At 42.8% G+C, this 23,736-nt stretch overlaps 1 protein-coding gene across 2 annotated transcripts; it reads right to left on the reverse strand.

Annotated features, from left to right (window-relative positions):
- Positions 1–33: 33 nt before the first annotated feature.
- LOC311127957 (E3 ubiquitin-protein ligase Praja-2-like) lies at positions 34–23,236 on the reverse strand. Of its 2 annotated transcripts, XM_084159861.1 has the most exons (10): positions 23,185–23,236; positions 18,389–18,723; positions 16,343–16,537; positions 14,718–15,783; positions 14,034–14,204; positions 11,463–11,648; positions 4,573–4,684; positions 2,650–2,764; positions 809–924; positions 34–570 (listed from the first exon to the last, which is right to left on the reverse strand). In XM_084159861.1, exons 3-10 carry the CDS (start codon positions 16,533–16,535, stop codon positions 445–447), a joined length of 2,085 nt encoding a protein of 694 aa, XP_084015987.1. In that variant the 5' UTR covers positions 16,536–16,537; positions 18,389–18,723; positions 23,185–23,236; the 3' UTR covers positions 34–444. The 2 variants fall into 2 exon arrangements, with proteins under 2 accessions (XP_084015987.1, XP_084015988.1); XM_084159862.1 differs by lacking the exons at positions 16,343–16,537; positions 18,389–18,723; positions 23,185–23,236 and adding an exon at positions 16,017–16,121.
- Positions 23,237–23,736: the final 500 nt, after the last annotated feature.

A 23,736-nucleotide genomic window follows, 5' to 3' on the forward strand; every position in this document is an offset into this window, starting at 1 on the left:
TCCTTACTATCAAAATCATTGGAAGACAAAGCCTTAACCACACTACAGCCTTTATTGAACACGGGAACCAAAATGATTTAGAAAATGAGTACAGTAAGGTGCATAATAAGCAGCGCTTTCATCTGTATAAAAAAAATGTGTGCATGTCAAATCTGAAATCCGTTAAAGATCTGGGCTAAACAAATTGCAATTTCCTATCCTTCATTAAAACATACATTCATAACAAAAACTTGATTATATGGATAATATTTTCTCAGAAAATAAGCCTGAACTGTCACTCTCAGACATAGAACTTGAACTTGTTTACATGTGCAGAACTAAATCAACAACCTCATTCATGAAGAGCTAAATTGTGGAGAGAGGCAATGACAGAAAAAGTAATTATTTTCATTTAAGCGTTAGAGGCCTCTTTCTTTTATGGCTGTTGATTGGTCCCCAGTGGATTCACCGTGTTCCGGCTGCGCTGTGATTGGACGGAGGGATGTATTGATCCGACACAAACGAGGTGGGTGCAGGGGTCTCCGTGACAACAGGCAACAGGACTTGACGACAGACAGGGCAAGTCCCAGACTAGAGAGGGAAGATACCATAACAGTCAATATAAACAATCATATCACTTAATTAAAAGACATTCTGACACAGGCCAGGTGCAAGACTAAAGATAGACTGATGCCACCATCCTCATTTAAATGACATGCAAACATGCATGTACATAAATGCTTTAGAAAGGTTAGTGTAAAAAAAATAAGTCATTCTCCACACACAGAGGCCCTCAGTCAGTCACACACAGGCTCAGTCACACACATACCTTCTGGAGCCAGAGAGTCACGCACATCTTGTGGAACATGTGGTGGCATGGCAGCTGGGTTGCAATCTCATCTTTGACGTACTCACAACAGCAGATGGCACAGCACTGTTCCTGCCCTAGAGAGAGAGGGGGACAGAAATAAAAGGATAAAGATTGAGGGACACAGAGAGAGAAAGACCGAAGGACAAAGAGAAAGAGTGATGAAGGAAAGAAGGATATAAGAGAGACGCCAAGAAAGGCCCAGTCATACTGACACGGAGGTACACAGGAAGTACTAATTGTCAGAGAACGGCGCCGCGCCATCTATCCCTTCATGTTCTACAGCCCCAGCCTCAACCACCACATCCACTCTGTTCTGTATTCACAGCCCCACACGTTCACATTCCATCAGGCTCGATCCACGTGCACACAGATGGAACTGCACGCTCCGACAAATGTCATGACGAATGGCGGCCATCTTGCCTCAACGCCTGCATGCCGTGATTTATTCCAGAGGACGCGTGGCGTGTCATAAACTTGACGCGGCACCGGTGCATGAAAATGTTCTCTTCCCCCCTCTCTCACACATTTACATGATGTGCCATTCATATTATGCATTGCGTTACGCGCGGCCAGTTATTTCTTATCGTGGCACCACATCACTATTCATACGGCTCTGTAACAGCGGGATATTGCCATACGGAATGCATCGATGTGTTGAGAGATTGCGAAACCTCTTTTTATGATCCATTCTGTGGCAGAGTTAGCAGACTCTAATAAACACAGTGCTTTACGTCTTTATACACTACGTGACCAAAAGTATGTTGACACCTGCTCGTCAAACATCTCACTCCAAAATCATGGGCTTTAATATGGAGTTGGCCCCCCCTTCGTGCTGCTATAACAGCCTCCACTCTTCTGGGAAGGCTTTCCACAAATGTTGGAACATTGCTGTGGGGACTTGGTGAGGTCGGGCACTGATGTTGGGCGATTAGGCCTGGCTCGCAGTCGGCGTTCCAATTCATCCCTCCCGATCAGGTGTTCGATGGGGTTGAGGTCTGAGCTCTGTACAGGCCAGTCAAGTTCTTCACACCGATCGACAAACCATTTCTGTATGGACCTCGCTTTGTGCACGGGGGCATTGTCATGCTGAAACGGAAAGGGCCTTCCCCAAACTGTTGCCACAAAGTTGGAAGCACAGAATCGTCTAGAATGTCATTGTATGCTGTAGTGTTATGATTTCCCTTCACTGGAACTAAGAGGCCTAGCCCGAACCATGAAAAACAGCCCCAGACCATTATTCCTCCTCCACCAAACTGGCACTATGCAGTCGGACAGGTAGCGTTCTACTGGCATTCGCCAAACCCAGATTTGTCCGTCAGACTGCCAGATGGTGAAGCGTGATTGATAAGTCCAGAGAACGCATTTCCACTGCTCCAGAGTCCAATGGCGGCGAGCTTTACACCACTCCAGCCGACGCTTGGCATTGAGCATGGTGATCTTAGGCTTGTGTGCGGCTGCTCGGCCATGGAAACCCATTTCATGAAGCTCCTGACGTGTGCTGACGTTGCTTCCAGAGGCAGTTTGGAACTCGGTAGTGAGTGTTGCAACCGAGGACCGATGATTTTTACGAGCTACGTGCTTCAGCATTCGGCGATCCCATTCTGTGAGCTTGTGTGGCCTACCACTTTGCGTCTGAGCCGTTGTTGCTACTTACACCCAGAATGACTGACAATCTCTATTTCTGCCAATGCAAAGCGGGCAATTGCACACATTAACAATACAGCCAATTCAAAGGGAACGGAGGGAAGGGCTAGTCTGTTAGGATAAGAAGATGTGGTCTTCTAGTACTGTGAATTTACCACTGTGGTCCTCCAATATGGTGATCTGAGGCAGACACTCGATGATCTGTTCTGTAGCAGGAGGGTGAGCCTGCTCCACGTCGATGGACAGAGACTCCAGGTGGGCTAAAGCCGCCTGTGAACCAAACAGAAGAACATTAGGTGCCAATGTCCCCATGTATTAACATGCTAGTTACATGGGCGGGTACAATGAAATTACAGTGTAGGTAGGTACATATTTTTAGGAATGTGTCTTGATGTTGTACAAGACAGCAACACGGTCTGTCAACTTAGGATGGCACTATCTTGAAAAGCACACTTGAAGCAAACCTTTTAGAGATGGAATGGTGTTGAACAAATATGGTCCTAAGATGCTTCCATTTGCACTTATGCCTTAAGTGACTCGTGTCATTGTTGGCAAGGCAAACCCGTTTTCATGATTTCTGGTATATCATCAAAATCAACCAATCACAGCACATTTTTGGACTCATTCAGCAGTTTTTACCTGATTAAGTAGAATACTATTGTAAATTAATGTTGAAAGTTCCATTCATATTCCTGAAACAAGTTGAAATTATGCTGTTCTGCTTCCTGTTGACAAGAACTTTTGATAAATAGCCCAATGTCAAAACACTGTTTTGAAGTGTCCAAATCAATAGTCAATATGCAGAAACAGTTTGTGTTATATTGAAAACATAAAATGTACTACCTACATGTGCCACAACAGTAATCATATTACTTGTATTTTACTAAAATAGCACCTTATAAACTGCATATGCAAAAGAAAACAGTTGATAAGTGGCAATAAATCACTCATATCGATTAGGGGGGGAAATCAGATTGTATGCGCTGTTGAAACGAACCAAAAAAAAACACATTTTTTACATCACTGGTTAGAGAACAACCTGCAGAAGACTGTCTGCTACATTTTAAAGTGTTGGATTTTGAAAGGGAATAAGGTTGCACGTCCTGTAAAACCTAGCACAGCTCCAAAAACCACACGGAATCTGGGAATCATTTATATATCACCGGTAGAGGACAACTTCTAGAAGACAGCCAGCTGAACTGTTGCCAACGCGGTAAGTGTAATGCAACACTTTTGTTAATCGCTCATATCGATTACACGTTGAAATCAATAGAACGGGGGGCAAAACATTTGGGTTGTATGCGCTGTTTAAACATACATTATACAAAGACCACACGGAAACTTGGAATAATCTATATATGATTGGTTAGATGATCATTTGTAGAAGGCTTCTATCTATATTTTGGAATGGCGGATTACATTTCGGGAGGCTGCCATCACGGAAAATGGAACAAACCACTTTCAACTAATCACGACCCGCTATAGGATATCAACAGTGACAACTGTTGGCTGCTATTTCAGTGATAGTTTGACTGTCAAATCCGTGTATTGGTGTGTGGCCAGCGACTTTTATAGAGAGACCACCCTAGTCTGTCCATTTGAATTAGAAAATGACAGTTCTAAGTCCTGCAAACCCCAGCATGTGACAAAATCAACAGTACAAAATCAAAGATACTGATCTGTTTTAAGCAATCGATCTTAAATCATCGTGATGACTAAACTTTTATATTAACACCACCAATCTGAGGTAAAAAGGATGTGTAATTCCCCCCAATTCGATGTGTTCAAAATGTGAGCTTGTGTAATGTAGTAACACATTTGTCCACATCAAGGAAAGTAGCGTAACATAAAATAATTCAATATGGTAAAAACAATTCCATATTTAATTTTAGGATGATAGTAAATAAAGCAACCTTGCAAAATTTTACAATAATCATATATAACTGTATTTTCACTAGTTTAACCAAAAATTATCTTATGCACAATTTCACTGGGTGCTCTAGAACGAGTTCCCATATTGACTACGCAGCAGCCCGTGCATTCACTGTCCCTAGTAGAGTCTAGGGTTTGGGCCTTACCTCCATAGCTTGGGCAAGGCGCTCTTCAAGAGCCATGTATGTGAGGAGCTGAGGATCCACATAGGAAATAGCCTGGGCCATCCCAAAGCCCTCTCCAAAGTCATCAAGCAACCTAAGATGAAGCAAAACAAATGTAATTTCATTATGTAGATATTTCTCATATAACAATAGCAAACCATGTCAATTCACATGGTCAGGGAAAACTCCTGGCCTTACATACATCTTACACTTAGGAAGTGAAACTACCATGTTCTAAAAGTCAACAAAGTACAGTCAAACATTCACACCTCCAGGAAAAAAAGGATCTATTCTCATTGACAGTTGCCCCCCTCTAAGCAGGGCAGTATAAACAGAATTGTGGCAGAGCCCCACCTGTTTTCAGCCCCACCAGTTTAGCTATAAAAATATATATATATATATACATACAGTGAGGGAAAAAAGTATTTGATCCCCTGCTGATTTTGTACGTTTGCCCACTGACAAATACATGATCAGTCTATAATTTTAAACCATAGGTTTATTTGAAGAGTGAGAGACAGAATAACAACAAAAAAATCCAAAAAAATGCATTTTTTTTATTTTATAAATTGATTAGCATTTTAAATGAGGGAAATAAGTATTTGACCCCTCTGCAAAACATGACTTAGTATTTGATGGCAAAACCCTTGTTGGCAATCACAGAGGTCATTTTGTTCCACTCCTCTTTGCAGATCTTCTCCAAGTCATTAAGGTTTCGAGGCTGACGTTTGGCAACTCGAACCTTCAGCTCCCTCCACAGATTTTCTATGGGATTAAGGTCTGGAGACTGGCTAGGCCACTCCAGGACCTTAATGTGCTTCTTCTTGAGCCACTCCTTTGTTGCCTTGGCCGTGTGTTTTGGGTCATTGTCATGCTGGAATACCCATCCACGACCCATTTTCAATGCCCTGGCTGAGGGAAGGAGGTTCTCACCCAAGATTTGACGGTACATGGCCCCGTCCATCGTCCCTTTGATGCGGTGAAGTTGTCCTGTCCCATTAGCAGAAAAACACCCCCAAAGCATAATGTTTCCACCTCCATGTTTGAAGGTGGGGATGGTGTTCTTGGGGTCATAGGCAGCATTCCTACTCCTCCAAACACGGCGAGTTGAGTTGATGCCAAAGAGCTCGATTTTGGTCTCATCTGACCACAACACTCTTACCCAGTGCTCCTCTGAATCATTCAGATGTTCATTGGCAAACTTCAGACTGCCTTGTATATGCGCTTTCTTGAGCAGGGGGACCTTGCGGGCGCTGCAGGATTTCAGTCCTTCATGGCGTAGTGTGTTACCAATTGTTTTCTTGGTGACTATGGTCCCAGCTGCCTTGAGATCATTGACAAGATCCTCCCGTGTAGTTCTGGGCTGATTCCTCACCGTTCTCATGATCATTGCAACTCCACGAGGTGAGATCTTGCATGGAGCCCCAGGCCGAGGGAGATTGACAGTTCTATTGTGTTTCTTCCATTTGCGAATAATCGCACCAACTTTTGTCCCCTTCTCACCAGGCTGCTTGGCGATGTCCTTGTAGCCCATTCCAGCCTTGTGTAGGTCTACAATCTTGTCCCTGACATCCTTGGAGAGCTCTTTGGTCTTGGCCATGGTGGAGAGTTTGGAATCTGATTGATTGCTTCTGTAGACAGGTGTCTTTTATACAGGTAACAAACTGAGATTAGGAGCACTCCCTTTAAGAGTGTGCTCCTAATCTCAGCTCGTTACCTGTATAAAAAGACACCTGGGAGCCAGAAATCTTTCTGATTGAGAGGGGGTCAAATACTTATTTCCCTCATTAAAATGCAAATCAATTTATAACATTTTTGACATGCGTTTTTCTGGATTATTTTGTTGTTATTCTGTCTCTCACTGTTCAAATAAACCTACCATTAAAATTATAGACTGATCATTTCTTTGTCAGTGGGCAAACGTACAAAATCAGCAGGGGATCAAATACTTTTTTCCCCCACTGTGTGTGTGTGTGTGTGTGTATATATATATATATATACAGTGGGGGAAAAAAGTATTTAGTCAGCCATCAATTGTGCAAGTTCTCCCACTTAAAAAGATGAGAGAGGCCTGTAATTTTCATCATAGGTACACGTCAACTATGACAGACAAATTGAGGAAAAAAAATCCAGAAAATCCCATTGTAGGATTTTTAATGAATTTATTTGCAAATTATGGTGGAAAATAAGTATTTGGTCACCTACAAACAAGCAAGATTTCTGGCTCTCACAGACCTGTAACTTCTTCTTTAAGAGGCTCCTCTGTCCTCCACTCGTTACCTGTATTAATGGCACCTGTTTGAACTTGTTATCAGTATAAAATACACCTGTCCACAACCTCAAACAGTCACACTCCAAACTTCACAATGGCCAAGACCAAAGAGCTGTCAAAGGACACCAAAAACAAAATTGTAGACCTGCACCAGGCTGGGAAGACTGAATCTGCAATAGGTAAGCAGCTTGGTTTGAAGAAATCAACTGTGGGAGCAATTATTAGGAAATGGAAGACATACAAGACCACTGATAATCTCCCTCGATCTGGGGCTCCACGCAAGATCTCACCCCATGGGGTCAAAATGATCACAAGAACGGTGAGCAAAAATCCCAGAACCACACAGGGGGACGTAGTGAATGACCTGCAGAGAGCTGGGACCAAAGTAACAAAGCCAACCATCAGTAACACACTACGCCGCCAGGGACTCAAATCCTGCAGTGCGAGACGTGTCCCCCTGCTTAAGCCAGTACATGTCCAGGCCCGTCTGAAGTGCATTTGGATGATCCAGAAGAGGATTGGGAGAATGTCATATGGTCAGATGAAACCAAAATATAACTTTTTGGTAAAAACTCAACTCGTCATGTTTGGAGGACAAAGAATGCTGAGTTGCATCCAAAGAACACCATACCTACTGTGAAGCATGGGGTTGGAAACATCATGCTTTGGGGCTGTTTTTCTGCAAAGGGACCAGGACGACTGATCCGTGTAAAGGAAAGAATGAATGGGGCCATGTATCGTGAGATTTTGAGTGAAACCCTCCTTCCATCAGCAAGGGCATTGAAGATGAAACGTGGCTGGGTCTTTCAGCATGACAATGATCCCAAACACACCGCCCGGGCAACGAAGGAGTGGCTTCGTAAGAAGCATTTCACGGTCCTGGAGTGGCCTAGCCAGTCTCCAGATCTCAACCCCATAGAAAATCTTTGAAGGGAGTTGAAAGTCTGTGTTGCCCAGCGACAGCCCCAAAACATCACTGCTCTAGAGGAGATCTGCATGGAGGAATGGGCCAAAATACCAGCAACAGTGTGTGAAAACCTTGTGAAGACTTACAGAAAACGTTTGACCTGTGTCATTGCCAACAAAGGGTATATAACAAAGTATTGAGAAACTTTTGTTATTGACCAAATACTTATTTTCCACCATCATATGCCAATAAATTCATTAAAAATCCTACAATGTGATTTTCTGGATTTTTTTTTCTCATTTTGTCTGTCATAGTTGACGTGTACCTATGATGAAAATTACAGGCCTCTCTCATCTTTTTAAGTGGGAGAACTTGCACAATTGGTGGCTGACTAAATACTTTTTTTCCCCACTGTATATAAGAAAAACGGATTTAAAAAAAATGTCTTGCCTGTTTTGCATGTTATTTTGGCATTAATACGTTCCACATATCAGTTTGCAAACAATAATAATCTTTTTTTTTTTTAAACATTCAGTTAATAAAGCTGCATACAAACATGGTCTCTTTTTTGCTTTCTTGAGTAAGGCAACTCCAAAATGCAGGTGTTTCAGCCTAGCTCAGTGCTTTCTGTGGTGGTGGGGCAGCCAGCGGAAAATACGGAGCGTAGGGGTTGGTAATGTTCTCTAGTTGCGCCGTGATGGGCTCAGTGTTCTGTCACTCATGGGGGACACTACGTCACCGCAAAATCATATATATCCAGTGTTAATACTAAATTGTAATTATTTTGCACTATGGCCTATTTATTGCCTTACCTCCATAACTTGCTACATTTGCACACACTGTATATATATTTTTTTTCTGTTGTATTTTTGACTTTATGTTTTGTTTACCCCATATTTAACTCTGTGTTGTTGTTTTTTATCGCACTGCTTTGCTTTACCTTGGCCAGGTCGCAGTTGTAAATGAGAACTTGTTCTCAACTGGTTTACCTGGTTAAATAAAGGTGAAATAAAATTAATACAAAATAAATATTAGAAGTTCCCATCCAAGAAGGCTCAAGGTCATTAGCCACAGATAAAATGATGTCAAATCACGTTATATCTACCGTAGCTTTGATTAGACTGATCATGTCAACATCATACTTTCAAAATCTTAGCTAGCAAGCTAGACAACCAGCCATCATCATGAAGAGAAATTATAGATAAAACGCATCAGTGCTCATCGGCCATTGCACATAAACATTACACAACAAGTTGGAAATCGCAAATTCAACAATGAGTGGTTTGGAAGGAATCAGTGGCTAACTGCAAGCGTTGCAAAGCAATCACTAGCCGGCTATTCAGTTGAGTGGGTTGGTGGTCCAAGTCTGGGCTTAAGGGTCTATTTTCCAAGCTTAAAAGGATAAACATTCAACACTCAAGTCGGGAACTCTGGCCTCTTTCTAGAGCTCTGACCTGAAGATCACTGACGTCACGATTCGAACCTTGTTTTTTTTCACCAAGTTCCCAGTTGTCTTGAAAGCACCATAAATCCATAGAATGATAGACTTTGATGAAAAAGTTTGATGACAAAAGAAGGACCGCCGCACAACCTTCCTGTTCAAGTGAGCACAGCACAACAAGGTGAGTCCAAAAATTTATTGTATGCTGCTGCATAAATTATGTAATATGCCAGGGAGATTTCTATACTGTAGCTAAGAAAGTAATACTAAGTGTATGTTGTGTCGTAAGCTGTTAGTAGCCCATGTGCCTCACCCTAATAATTTGGTCCCTTTACCCCTCATAATTTAGCCTACTGTTCTGACTTTGCGGTGCATATGTAGCCTATAGCCTGTTTTAGAGAAATGTCATCATTGAATATTGTAAGAGCTTTCATTGTCTGCTTATGTGCCCTTTATTTTATCCTACAGTTCTGACTTGGTGTACAGGGAGAATACTGTAAGAACGGCCCATGTTCTGAATTCTTTCACTGTACATTTCAGAAGTGCTGAACAAATAGTTGACTACGTCCGTCCTAGCTCGCTCATTAATCAAAATTACGGATTGCCTCTCGCCGACCCATTATGCCATAGTTTGTACATCTCAATTGTCAGTAGAAACCAAGTTTGCTTAAGAAAGTCAGCCATATCAGCTATGTTTTTTTTAAAGGCAGTAAATGAGGCTGATTGAACTGTTTCGCTGCCAGACAAGGCTCTGCTGATCGCCAGGTGTAGTAGTGGTAAGGATTCACTCCATGGTGCTGAAAAGAAAGCTGCTGTTGGGACAGCTTTATGTAGGCCCTAACAGTTTGTGGGCACCGTTTGTCACCGTTATAGTGCAATTAATGTATTATTTAGTGTTTTGTAGTGTAGTGGCTTTGCTGGCATGCATCAACAACAACAAAGATGTTGGAGTTTGCCCCACCAAGATTTACATGCTAAAATCGGCACTGCTTGTTTTATTGAGTTTTCACCTGAGCCTGTTACATTCTGAAATTGCCGCCGTATCTTTAAAAAGGGACACTCAACAATGTTCCCCCCCGCCTGCTCTGAGCCACCGTCCAGGCAAGAAGCATGCAGCAAGAAGCTGATGAACTCACCAGGGGAATTATCAATGTTCTCAGTCGCAATTTTGCGTTTACCTCATACAATAACTTCCACGATATTGATCAAATAAAGCTGGGTTTGTTCTAAGGTAACTTTAATACGCTAAAACTGTACTTGTATATTCGTATGAGAGGGGTAAACGTTCATGTTTGATATGCTAACGTTACTAGCTAGCTAGCAGTGTTATTGTCTTGCAAGCTACATTTGGCTAATGCTTGTACGAACGAGAAAATAAACTTTCATTGTCTACACATGCTTGTGAATTGTTGCATTATTCAAGGCTGTAATATGGTTTGGTTGCATTATTCAAGAGCATAGCCAATATGTTTTAGAAAGGTTGTTCATATTGTTGAATAGTTTGCAAGCTTACTGCCAGCCACAACCAAAGGTTGTAATGTAAATTGAAAAGTGTGTACATATTCTGTCATTTAGAATCTCGTCATGCTGCCTCTCCTTAAATGTTCGTCAATGAGAATAGCCTATATATCACAAAAGTCCTTAATTATACACTGAGTGTACAAAACATTAGGAACACCTTCCTAATATTGAGTTGCACCCCCTTTTGCCCTCAGAACAGCCTCAATTCGTCGGGGCATGAACTCTACAAGGTGTCCAATGCATCCCACAGTTGTGTCAAGCAGGCTGGATGTCCTTTGGGTGGTGGACCATTCTTGATACACACAGGGAAACTTGAGCGTGAAAAACCCAGCAGTGTTAGAGTTCTTGACACACTCATACCGGTGTGACTGGCACCTACTACCATACCCATTCAAAAGGGACTTAAATCTTTTGTCTCGCTCATTCACCCTCAATGGCACACATGCACAATCCATGTCTTAAGGCTTGAAAATCCTTCTTTAACCTGTCTCCTCCCCTTCATCTACACTGATGGAAGTGGACTTAACAGGTGAAGAAAAGAAAAGTGTATGCACTCACTAACTGTAAATCGCTCTGGATTAGAGTGTCTGCTAAATGACTAAAATGTAAATGTAAATAAAGGATCATAGCTTTCACCTGGTCAGTCACATGGAAAGCGCAGGTGTTCCTAATGTTTTGTACACTCAGTGCATCTCTCACAATTTGGAGTAAAAAGCTTCATTTTTCCTCACCTCCACTCAGCATCCAGGTCCTCGCTCATGCTAGAGTCATCCTCCAGGTTGTTGTTGCCGTCCAGGATGAAGAGGCCCGGGTGGACAAAGTGACTCATGCCATCTGGGTCTTCGTCACTACTACTGCCCGGCTCCTCGTTGTACATCAACCAAGGAATCTCCCCCTCCTCCAGAGGGGTAGGCTCCCTGCACACACACAAGGTCTATGTTCATTGTGCACCAGACAGAAGATAACGGACTGAAACGGGGAGGAACTTGTCTAATAAGGAACACTGACTTTCGTTGTGCCCGACCAAGTTTTCACCTTGCTACTGAGAATAAAAGTGTATGTACTGGAAATGTAGGCAGATAGCTATTTATGAAGTTACATACATGTACAGTAGCTCTGGCTTGCTTGCATATCTTAGCTACTTAACTCATCAAAATCAATCTCAACTGATTTAATGTAAGACCTTGCTTGGACAGTGTGCTGCTGTGGCACTTAGCTTAATCGTCATTCCAGCCCACACCCTGGCTCAACATCACAGCATTAACACATGGAGGTGTGTATCTGAGGGCTGGCTGTGCTTACCAATGAAATTATATATACAGTGGGGAGAACAAGTATTTGATACACTGCCGATTTTGCAGGTTTTCCTACTTACAAAGCATGTAGAGGTCTGTCATTTTTATCATAGGTACACTTCAACTGTGAGAGACGGAATCTAAAACAAAAATCCAGAAAATCACATTGTATGATTTTTAAGTAATTAATTGGCATTTTATTGCATGACATAAGTATTTGATCACCTACCAACCAGTATGAATTCCGGCTCTCACAGAACTGTTAGTTTTTCTTTAAGAAGCCCTCCTGTTCTCCACTCATTACCTGTATTAACTGCACCTGTTTGAACTCGTTACCTGTATAAAAGACACCTGTCCACACACTCAATCAAAAAGACTCCAACCTCTCCACAATGGCCAAGACCAGAGAGCTGTGTAAGGACATCAGGGATAAAATTGTAGACCTGCACAAGGCTGGGATGGGCTACAGGACAATAGGCAAGCAGCTTGGTGAGAAGGCAACAACTGTTGGCGCAATTATTAGAAAATGGAAGAAGTTCAAGATGACAGTCAATCACCCTCGGTCTGGGGCTCCATGCAAGATCTCACCTTGTGGGGCATCAATGATCATGAGGAAGGTGAGGGATCAGCCCAGAACTACACGGCAGGACCTGGTCAATGACCTGAAGAGAGCTGGGACCACAGTCTCAAAGAAAACCATTAGTAACACACTACGCCGTCATGGATTAAAATCCTGCAGCGCACGCAAGGTCCCCCTGCTCAAGCCAGCGCATGTCCAGGCCCGTCTGAAGTTTGCCAATTACCATCTGGATGATCCAGAGGAGGAATGGGAGAAGGTCATGTGGTCTGATGAGACAAAAATTTAGCTTTTTGGTCTAAACTCCACTCGCCGTGTTTGGAGGAAGAAGGAGGATGAGTACAACCCCAAGAACACCATCCCAACCGTGAAGCATGGAGGTGGAAACATCATTCTTTGGGGATGCTTTTCTGCAAAGGGGACAGGTCGACTGCACCGTATTGAGGGGAGGATGGATGGGGCCATGTATCGCAAGATCTTGGCCAACAACCTCCTTCCCTCAGTAAGAGCATTGAAGATGGGTCGTGGCTGGGTCTTCCAGCATGACAACGACCCGAAACACACAGCCAGAGCAACTAAGGAGTGGCTCCGTATGAAGCATCTCAAGGTCCTGGAGTGGCCTAGCCTGTCTCCAGACCTGAACCCAATAGAACATCTTTGGAAGGAGCTGAAAGTCTGTATTGCCCAGCGACAGCCCCGAAACCTGAAGGATCTGGAGAAGGTCTGTATGGAGGAGTGGGCCAAAATCCCTGCTGCAGTGTGTGCAAACCTGGTCAAGACCTACAGGAAACATATGATCTCTGTAATTGCAAACAAAGGTTTCTGTACCAAATATTAAGTTCTGCTTTTCTGATGTATCAAATACTTATGTCATGCAATAAAATGCAAATTAATTACTTTAAAATCATACAATGTGATTTTCTGGATTTTTGTTTTAGATTCCGTCTCTCACAGTTGAAGTGTACCTATGATAAAAATGACAGACCTCTACATGCTTTGTAAGTAGGAAAACCTGCAAAATCGGCAGTGTATCAAATACTTGTTCTCCCCACTGTACATACAGTTGACTGATGAATGCAAAGTCTAAGTGCAGTAGTCCCCAGTCCCAATTTGAATACTTTCTATTTAACTACTCCAGATAATGACTCATATCTGCATTACTCCAGATTAGTGCATGCATTTAGACCAGTCTCAAGCAATTGATTGCATTTATCAGGAGTAACTGTATAAGGCTTGTATCATCATAGTGCATTTATCATGAGTGAACTGTATAAGGCCTGTATTATCATAGTGCATTTATCAGGAGTAACTGTATAAGGCCTGTATCATCATAGTGCATTTATCAGGAGTGGACTGTATATAAGGGCTGTATCATCATAGTGCATTTATCAAGAGTGGACTGTATATAAGGCCTGTATTATGGCACTTACGCAGGGGGCAGGCTGAGCTCGGGTACGTCCTCCAGGCTGCTGCTGTTGATGCTGTGCAGCTCGTCCAGGCCGGGCAGAGTCTCCCAGCTTTTCTGACTGGAGTGATGCTCCTTATCCAGGCCAGAGTCCGATGTCCACAATGCCGACCACTCCCCCTCGCTGCACTCAGAGCTGCAGACACACACACGCGCAAACACAAGCACACGGATGTGCAAACAAGCACACACACACACACAAGCGCATGCACACACGCAAGTCCACCTAGTAAACACCCCAACTAATCTGCTTAGCAGAGGTCTTAGCAGTAAACACAAGAGATTCACTAGCAACCTCTGCTTCCTCAATCCTCAGTTGATACTTTATCAGGACAACAGAGAGCTTCATATTCACACTTTCCCAGAAAGGCTTAATAATATTGTGAGTTGCAATGTCATGGATCATCAGAGACCTAGAAAATGCCATGTCTACTTTTATAAATAATTCCAAATGCAGACAAACTAGCCAGCTAATGTTTAACTGACATTTTCCATCACCGCAATCCAATACTTATGATTAGATTTCACTGACCGTATACACACTTGCTGTGTATTAGACTATTTATGAGGGTTTTGTCATATTTTACTAGGCTCCAAGACCAATAAAAAGGTATTACGTAAAATGTCTATATAAGGTATATTTTAATACCTTTCCTCAGCCTTCATGAAAGGAGCACACGTCTCATTGAAGTCCTCCAGATCTTCCCAGATATCCTTTTCATCAACTGAATTCATGTTGCTACCAGTCTCTCCATGTTCACACCACCTCTCTATAGGGCTAAACCTATTCGACTCAGTCTGAGGAAAATCAAAGAGGATCTCCTGGTTTGGCCTTTCTGTTTGCGTCAGAAAGAACGGCGGTGCAGACACACACTTGGTCTTGCTGGACTGTTTGGCTAAGCCACAGTTCGCCTCCTCGCGGTGAGAACTCTTCCTCTTCTCCGGGTGCGTTTCACTCGTCTGCTTACGAATTTTGGGCCTCACCACCATCTCTGACTGGGTCCCTCTCTGGTTGTCGTTCCCCAGCTCAGCAGGACCTTTGGGACCGATGGTAGAGCCACCGGCTGCTAGGTCATCTGGTGTATGGTGGTCCTCAGTGCAGTTTTCCATGTGATCTGTTCCGTTGTGTTCTGATATATTCCTCTCAGGAGGGGGTTCCTCAGTGTTTGAATCTGATCTAGAATCTGTTCTAGAATATTTCACCAACTCAGTGTCTCTGAGGGAACAGTCTGTTCCTTCACACGATTGTGTGTACAAATATGAGTGCAAACCGCTGAGATAGTCAAACTCTTTACCCAGCTCGAAGATCATGTCATCCAGTCTTTTCTGGAGACCGTGAGGCAGGTCGGAGCCCTGCCCCTCCTCCTCCTCCTCCTCCTCCTCCTCGCCTCCACTACTGTCCGGCTCATAAGCATCAATATTTACAAAACTCAATACGCTAGAATTAGAAGGGTTACTGTCCTCGTCCTCGGGGATAGGCCATGCACTGGCTTCAGCACTTTTCTTCAATACATTTTGGTCCTGGTCACAGCCTACAGGTTGGTCACTCTTTCGTTTCTTGTAATGAACGGTGTGGGCTTCCGATGACTTCCTAGAAGTTGACTGTTTCTTGTGGGGAGGATCTTTGCCAGATTTGGATTTTACCTCTGGGTGAACCGAATTCGATGACACAGGAAAGATGGCATGAAGCATCGAGGAGATGTTCCCTTTTGAAGCTAGAGGAGGAGAGGGAGGCATTTAGTTACAGCTAAAACACAATTAAAACTTCCATGACTTGTAAATACACAATGATTACACTTGTTAAAAGAGAGAGAGGAGAGAGAACAGAGCAGAGGGAAAAGAAAAGAGCTGTCCTTGTTTGCTGAATACAGACGTAGCATGCAGCAGCTCCAGCTAGACATATTTTATTAAATAGCAGAACAAGGGATTCATAGGCTTAGCTGCTCACACTGCATTCCATGTCACAGGATAAATCGATCCAAACCTCACGCTACGCAGTGGGGTGCAGCACTCACTCACATGCTGCTGCTCACTACAGGAGCTGCTTACTGGTCTGCCATGGATGATGTCACAAAAATAATAAACGTAACTTTTATTGATTTGCTGACCTTGTTATTGTTAACATGCAGAAATATAGGCCTGTATCATTGCTTGAAAGAGAAAAATATGCTCTTCAGACTCAAATAGCTTACATCTTGTCCCTCAGCTAATCAATCCACTGCAAATGGGACTTAATAGATGGAGCCTAATAGATGTATTGCACCATGAACGTACGTATGGAATGCGCTCTATGGACACCGTCCATTTCCGTATCTGGCCAATCCTCCACACTGGCTGGGTTCCTGTGCTTGGCAGAGGTTGGGCGGAAGCTAACGTATGCATGCCTCCTGCCGTATCTCCTTCCTGTTATTGTCTGATATCCACCAGCTGGTTTGGGCCAGGCTGGCTTGCCAGTTTCCTGACCCATCACTAGAGAGAGAGGAAATAATAACATTGAAACACACAGCGCCAAACTAAAAGTTGCAAAGAGTGAGTGATGGTTTAATCAAACCTGAAAGTAGACCTATTGTGAAAATATACCTATTGTCTGAAAAGAGGGAGGGGGAGAAGAACTGCAACTTTGAGCTTTGATCCATACAAAATACAGAACTGTAAAGATACCAGAAACATTGCTGCAATCCATTACAGTTGTGGAGGGCTTCTTTACACTTAAAAGCGAAATCACTAAAATATGATTAACATGACATGAAAGAAAAGTCAACAGTCATGGTCTTGCTAAAATTCTTGTTGACCTACAAAATGTGATTGAAATTGAGATGAAAGGAAAGGCAGAATTTATATAATACCAAATTCAGTACTACAAGCAGTGCTATGAAATTATCCCAAGAAAGTATGATATGCCTCTCTCTTGCTGGGTTCAAATCAAATCAAAATGTATTTGTCACATGCGCCGAATACAACAGGTGTAGACCTTATCATGAAAAGCTTACTTACAAGCCCTTAACCAACAATGCAGTTCAAGAAATAGAGTTAAGAAAATATTTACTAAATAAATTAAAGTAAAAAATAAAATTAAAAGTAACACAATAAAATAACAATACCGAGGCTATATACAGGGGGTACCGGTACCGAGTCAATGTGCGGGGGTACAGTTTAGTCGAGGTAATTTGTACATGTAGGTAGGGGTAAAGTGACTATGCATAGATAATAAACAGCAAGGAGCAGCAGTGTTAACATTTCGTTACATAACATGCATTATCATCATGCATGCATGCCTTGTGGAAGTGACCAACAACATGACTTGCATAAGGTGCAACTCGACTTGATAGCCAGCTAATGACAAACAAGAAACATTTAGCTAGATTATGGCGCTAACTAGACAGCTACGATTGAAACTGAATAAGCAATCTTGTAGCTAGTTAGCTAGCAAGCTGCATAATTATTGCAACCGGCTTGCCATTGTTGTCTAGCTTGGTTGCGATGTTATTTTAATGGCGTCATTAGCTTGCTAGCGAATTGCACTGCACACAAGCAAAATATAGCTACTTTACGATTCAGAGTTTAATAGTCACATGTACAGGGTTGCAGGTGTGATTGCAGGGTAGTGAAAATATTAGGCTCCAACATACAGGACTAAGTGAAATAAAGTAATGAAAACAGTAATAAATAAATAAAAAGATATAGAAATATAACTATATACACATCATAACTGTAGCAGTGAATAATAAATAAAATGTCCATTGGGGTGGAGGCAGAGTAAAGACTTCAGGAGGTGGAAATTGTTGACCATAGGGGGAGCAGCATGACCAAGTGAAATACAAACAAAAAATATAATGGGGGGGGATGTCCATAGAGGGAGTAGCGGGTAGCTAGCTGACTAACGTTAGTGGTGGCTATTCAGCAGCCTGATGATGGTAGCTAGAAACTATTGGCCCCGATACGAGAACAGTAACGTTAGTCAATATAGCTAGCTAGCTACATGGCTGCTAGTTCACAGATTATTAGTGTGTATGTATTTTCGTAAAATAACACTTTTCTTTTTGTAGATGGAACTTGGAAAAACATTTGGCCCTGGCCTAACGGTAGCTAACAACTGTGTTGTGTTATGCTAGCTAACGTTAGCTAGCTTGTCAAAAAAGCTTCCTCTTCTGGTTGTCAACAATACATGCAGTAAACTAGTTGGCTACTGTAGCAATTTTCAAACGGCAAGGGATAAAACGGTTCAGTTGTTATCAAACATTACCAATCACCATATTTTCAACTAGCTTGTTTATTTTAACCTATATCGACATCAAATACAAAACATGGTCGTTGTATTACCTGTCCCCCAGGCTTTCTCTCCGTCCGAAACTGCGAACAAACCTATAAGCCAACGTCATCCGCAAAGAGTGTCATTTGACCGTCTTTCCCCCAATCAGAACAGCCGAGACTGCATTAGCAACAAGAGTGGTGAGGAGAAGTACTTTTCCGGAGGCGATTTCACCATTCATTTTCTGGATTCAGGTTCACTCAAACATCGTTTTAAGTTTTGTTTTACTATTGGCAGTTACAGCTGATTTCGGGATTGTATATCGATTCGCTCCTTTAATACTTGTCATCTGATGTATTGGTTTCAGTCTCTGAATTGCTTAATATAACTTTTCGCAGCCAGGGGCCTGTTGCACAAAACTAGGATAAGGGATTAAGCCAGGATATCTTGGTGATCCTGGCTCAATTGATCCGTAATCCGGTTGCACTAAAGATGGATAGGGGGCAGGAGGATATGTTATGGTATAAATTACCATGGAGATTTATTCTGTGGAGCTAGCCTGCTCCAGACCAGGCTAAATTCCAGGATCTATTTAATCTCATCCCTAATGTCAGTCAGCAGTCACCACAAATGGAAACCAATAGTTATTTCACTGCTCACTATACATTGTTATCACATATAACTAGACCCACTGTCATTATTTAAACGTTTGTGATCATTAATTTCAATGATTTTGGATAAAAAATGATTTTTAGATGATGTTGCTATCATTAGATAATTTACAGTTTCCCATAGACTATAAGGCTATATATAAAATGATAGAATATTAGGGCCACAGAGGGGAAAAAAACACAAGTCATAATATTGTAACCAGTTGTTTTAAAGGAGGACAGTTGTTAAAATGACAGATGTGGGGCATTTCGTGAAATTGTACTTCAGTATGGTTTCATAAACAAAGACATGCTGATGTGCCAGAATATTAAGTATCACATTGTCATAAGTATCAAAACTGTAAAAACAATATGTAGCTTTTCTGCAGAAAGAACCAGCCTCATAAATTTATGACTTTATCCTTTTTCTTCAGTGTGGCCCTAGTACTCTGTCATATAAACAAATACACATTCCATATGAATATAAAAACACAATGTGTAACATTATGTTCCTTTATTGAATAAGGACAAAACAAAGCAGGTAAACCATCAGCTCCTTTCGAAACTGAAGTCACAGTGACTCTACAAGATGGAAAGCACAGAATCCAAGCATATTATACAAAATGATACATACACATTCAAAGGTCTGTATATAACACACCCTGCATGTCTGCACACTAAAATAAATGCAGGACAAATCCATACACATCAACTGAACAGACAAATGAATGGATGCAGTAGCCTCCCTGCAGCCTTGTATTACACACAGTATACCGCACAAACATCATAAGAGGCCAAATTCGTAAAAAAACGAACCCAAAAAAACCCAAATTCCTCTGCCACCGCAGGACATATTTAACCAAAATTGAAAGCACACATACTAACTAAAATAATTCAACACATATTGGTCCCTCAGCAGCCGACCACTGTCGTCATCAGGGAAGATTGCCGGATTGTCCCAGTCCATGGCTGGTGGCACTCTGGGGGCCCTCTCCTTCCTCAGGCAGGCCACATTGTGGAGGACAGCACAAGCCACAGTAATATCACATGCCCTAACAGGGCTGACCCTTAATTTGTGAAGGCAGTGAAAGCGTGCCTTCAGGAGGCCAAAGGTCATTTCAACTCTGGCCCTGGTCCTGGCATGGGCATGGTTGTAGGCCTGCTGTGCTTCCTGGGGGTCTGTGAAAGGTGTCAGGAGAAAAGGCTGGCAGCCATACCCCCTGTCTCCCAGCAACACACCAGAGAATTCACCTGTCAACACAAAATCTCATCATTACTACCTCATAAACACAGTGATATTCTTGACACAGCCATGATGGTTATAAATAGGGGTTGTGTGGCTTACCTTGTGATAGGCACTGATAGATTTCAGAGGCCCGAAAGATTCTGGAGTCATGGACTGAGCCAGGCCATTTTGCCACAACATTGCTGATCACACAGTCAGCATTGCAGACCATCTGAAATCATAAGATGAGGAATATTACACCAATCAATGCACATCACTGGCAATGCAGAGTGTTCGTCAATGGACAATATCAAAAAGTTATGTTCACCTGAACATTAATGCTGTGAAAGGATTTCCTATTCACAAAATCGGCCTCATGGGCACCTGAGGGGGCTTTTATCCTTATGTGTGTGCAGTCCACTGCACCAATGACATTGGGGAAACCTGTCACACAAAGTAATGAGTATCCTACTATGTGTTAACAGTTGTCCTGTAATTTGTAGATCCTCTTACCTGCAATCCTATAGAACTCCTCTTTGATGTCACAGAGTCTTCTGTGGCCAGGGAAGGAGATGAAGACATCTGCTAATGCTTTGATAGCCAGACACACACTCCTTATTGTGCGGCAAATTGTGGCCTTGTTCAGCATCCCCCACTGAGTACAGGAAGGCTCCACTAGCAAAAAAGCGCAAGGCCACACAAACCATTTGCTCCACACTCAGTGCATGGCTCCGTGCAGTGCGGTGCTTAATCCTGGGACCCAGTAGTCTGCATAGATACCTGATGCCATCTGCAGAAAACCTGTATCTTTCATATAGATGGTCATCAGGGAAGGCCAGTGGGTCCAACCGGTCCCTGAAGACCCTTTCTCGCCTGAAGGCTCTCCTCAGCACAAGTGCTTCTTCATCCACCACATCTCGCACGAATGGGCATGCCATTGTCAGAGCAGAAAGGAACACACAATTTTGGGCCTTCATATAGGCTAGTGGCCACACCTGGTGCTGGGGGGGTGGGCAAAAGAGGGCGATGCCTTATAACGATGACTTGGTTGTACTGATTGCTGGGAAAATAAAAAAAACCTTAGAAAGATGCCACCGTCCTGTGTGCTCACAATAAGAGCTCATATGTCATGGCTCACTTGACTTTACGAGAATATACCTAATTTTTATTTTGAGCTGTGTCATCTTCTTGGAGCTGGGGGAGGAAAGAAAAATAATGATTAATACATTTGTGTTACAGTTAGCATACAGTGTACATTGAAGGCATATCTCACCTCCCTCTCAAGTTTTTTTATTTCAAGGTCCAGTTTCCTAATTGTCCTCTTTTTTAGTTCGGACTCCAGTGCAAGATTTTCCATCTTTTTCTTCTTGTACTGAATGTCTATGTCTGCCAGTTCTATTTGGCGCCGGAGGTGGTTGCCATACAACTTTCTGATAGCTTGTGAGCTCTGTGAACACAATACAATTAGCGCAGCTGGAATTTGGCAGGATGTGGTGTCCTTTTATTAATACGCACTATGTTGCCAGGCTGGTTTTCCCACTGTATAGCATCTGGGTCCTGTAAAAGAAATTAGATTTTTTGATTTTGATGAGGACTCCTCACCATTGTAGAGTAAATAGTACTTTCACAGTCTTAACATGATACCTCATGCCTTCTGGAATCCAGAGAGATGGTCTCCTCCTCATCATCGTCTCCATCATGTGCTGTTGCTGCTGCACTGGGGCCTTCACCCTATCACATTTAATCGGATTCATATTGAAGCTAGTAGACAAGACATGCCAGGCCTACAGTATGCCTTTGATGGAGTACTCACTGGATCAGCATCGTCTGGTGCTTGTGCTGGTGGCTCTAACAGGAACACAGTGCTGCCAGACACTGCAAGGCAATAGGTAAACCAAAGTCAGACAGTCCAAATTGATTCAATATGAATGTGGTTGTATCCCATGTAGAGATGGAAGGACATACCTTGAATGAAGCGGGTGGCATCTTGGGAGGAACCTATGCTCGTCTCTTTCCCCCCAGGGATCCCCTCTAAGACGGGCCTGCCTTTATTTAGCTCCAAGGCCATGTCCTCTGCTGGGGTAAGGTCAGCCTTTGGTGACCCACCACCCGTGCCTTGTCTGTGGGTATTCTTTTTCACTGCTAAAACAGTACAGACAATGTGTGAGCAGGCACCTTCTGGGTACAATATATGCTTGTGCTTTGTTAAATATTAGTCAGGGACCATACCATTCTGCAGAATGTTCTTGTATTTGATTTTGACCTGCTGCCATGTCCGTTTTGGCCCGTTCATGTTTAATCTACACACACACACACACACACACACACACACACACACACACATTTAATGGAGTCACACTGCAAAAAATTACTTGGTATTTTTGTCTTGTTTTCAGTAAAAATATCAAAAAAATGTATCATAGCTTTATACAGTGTGATGGAGTTACTTTACACAATTTCACTCATATCTGCAGTGCAGTTCAATTAAAAATTTAACCGTTTCATAATTACAGTACAACTGCATTTTTGGAGATGTGAATTAAATATTTGAATTGTAATTGTGATGTTTCAGCGGAGCGGTGAGTGTGTAATTGTGCACTACTTACGCATTCAGGCGGTCTGCAATACTTTGCCACGCTTTTTCTCTTTGCTTTATCACTGTGGCGGTGTTGCCTTTCTTCTTAATTATATATTTTACCTCCTCGTATGCCTCCATGAGGATTTGTGCTTCCGACGGGGAAAAGTACGCGGCTCTAGTTGCCATGGTAAATCAGTTAATCTGTGATCTGTGGCGGGGTCTATTTGAGTGAGCCGTGAGCGCGCACCTATCCAGGATTGGTTTCACCTGGCTTAATGAATCCGTGTCTGCTCATCCTGGCTTGGTCTTTGTGCAACCAATTAAGCCTGGACGCACATGTTTTGGCTTCATTGAGCTCAGCTGAGTCATTTATCCCGGATGTCTTAATTCTACTTTTGTGCAACAGGCCCCAGCTCCTGATATCAGGGCATAAAAACAACAATCTATGTGTTGCCAACTCCTCAGTAAGGAAAGTAGCTATTGGCTGTCCTAAAAGTCGCTAAATGACGTAATCACCTAATTTGCATAATTGGCCATGTGCCTGTAATTGTGATGGACGCTGTGGGAGAGACAAAAAGTGAGTAAAAAAACAATTTACATCCCGCCCTGAATGTAAGCCAGGGCGGGATCAGCCAGCGGGATTCATTTGCAGTCTGGACTCGGAGGGGTGAACATCTCCTGCTCTGACTGCAGCTGGGAGGGACTGCTGCGCGAGCACTGGGCCGCCTGTGAGTGCTTTGGGATGGGGGTAACAAAGCACCCGCTGCTCGTTGAGAAGAGTAAGAACGATACGTGCTTTCACGTCAGAGTCTCCAAAAGTCTCCAATAACACCAGAACAAGTCGCTAGATTTGTCGCTAGTCGCTTTTTTGAAAATGTGTCTCTTGAGGGGTCTGAAAACTCGCTAAATATAGCGACAACGTTGCTAAGTTGGCAACACTGCTGAATTAGCCTAGTGTGCATGTGT

This window comes from Coregonus lavaretus, assembly GCF_964263955.1.
Source record: "Coregonus lavaretus genome assembly, chromosome: 4".
NCBI lineage: Eukaryota > Metazoa > Chordata > Actinopteri > Salmoniformes > Salmonidae > Coregonus > Coregonus lavaretus.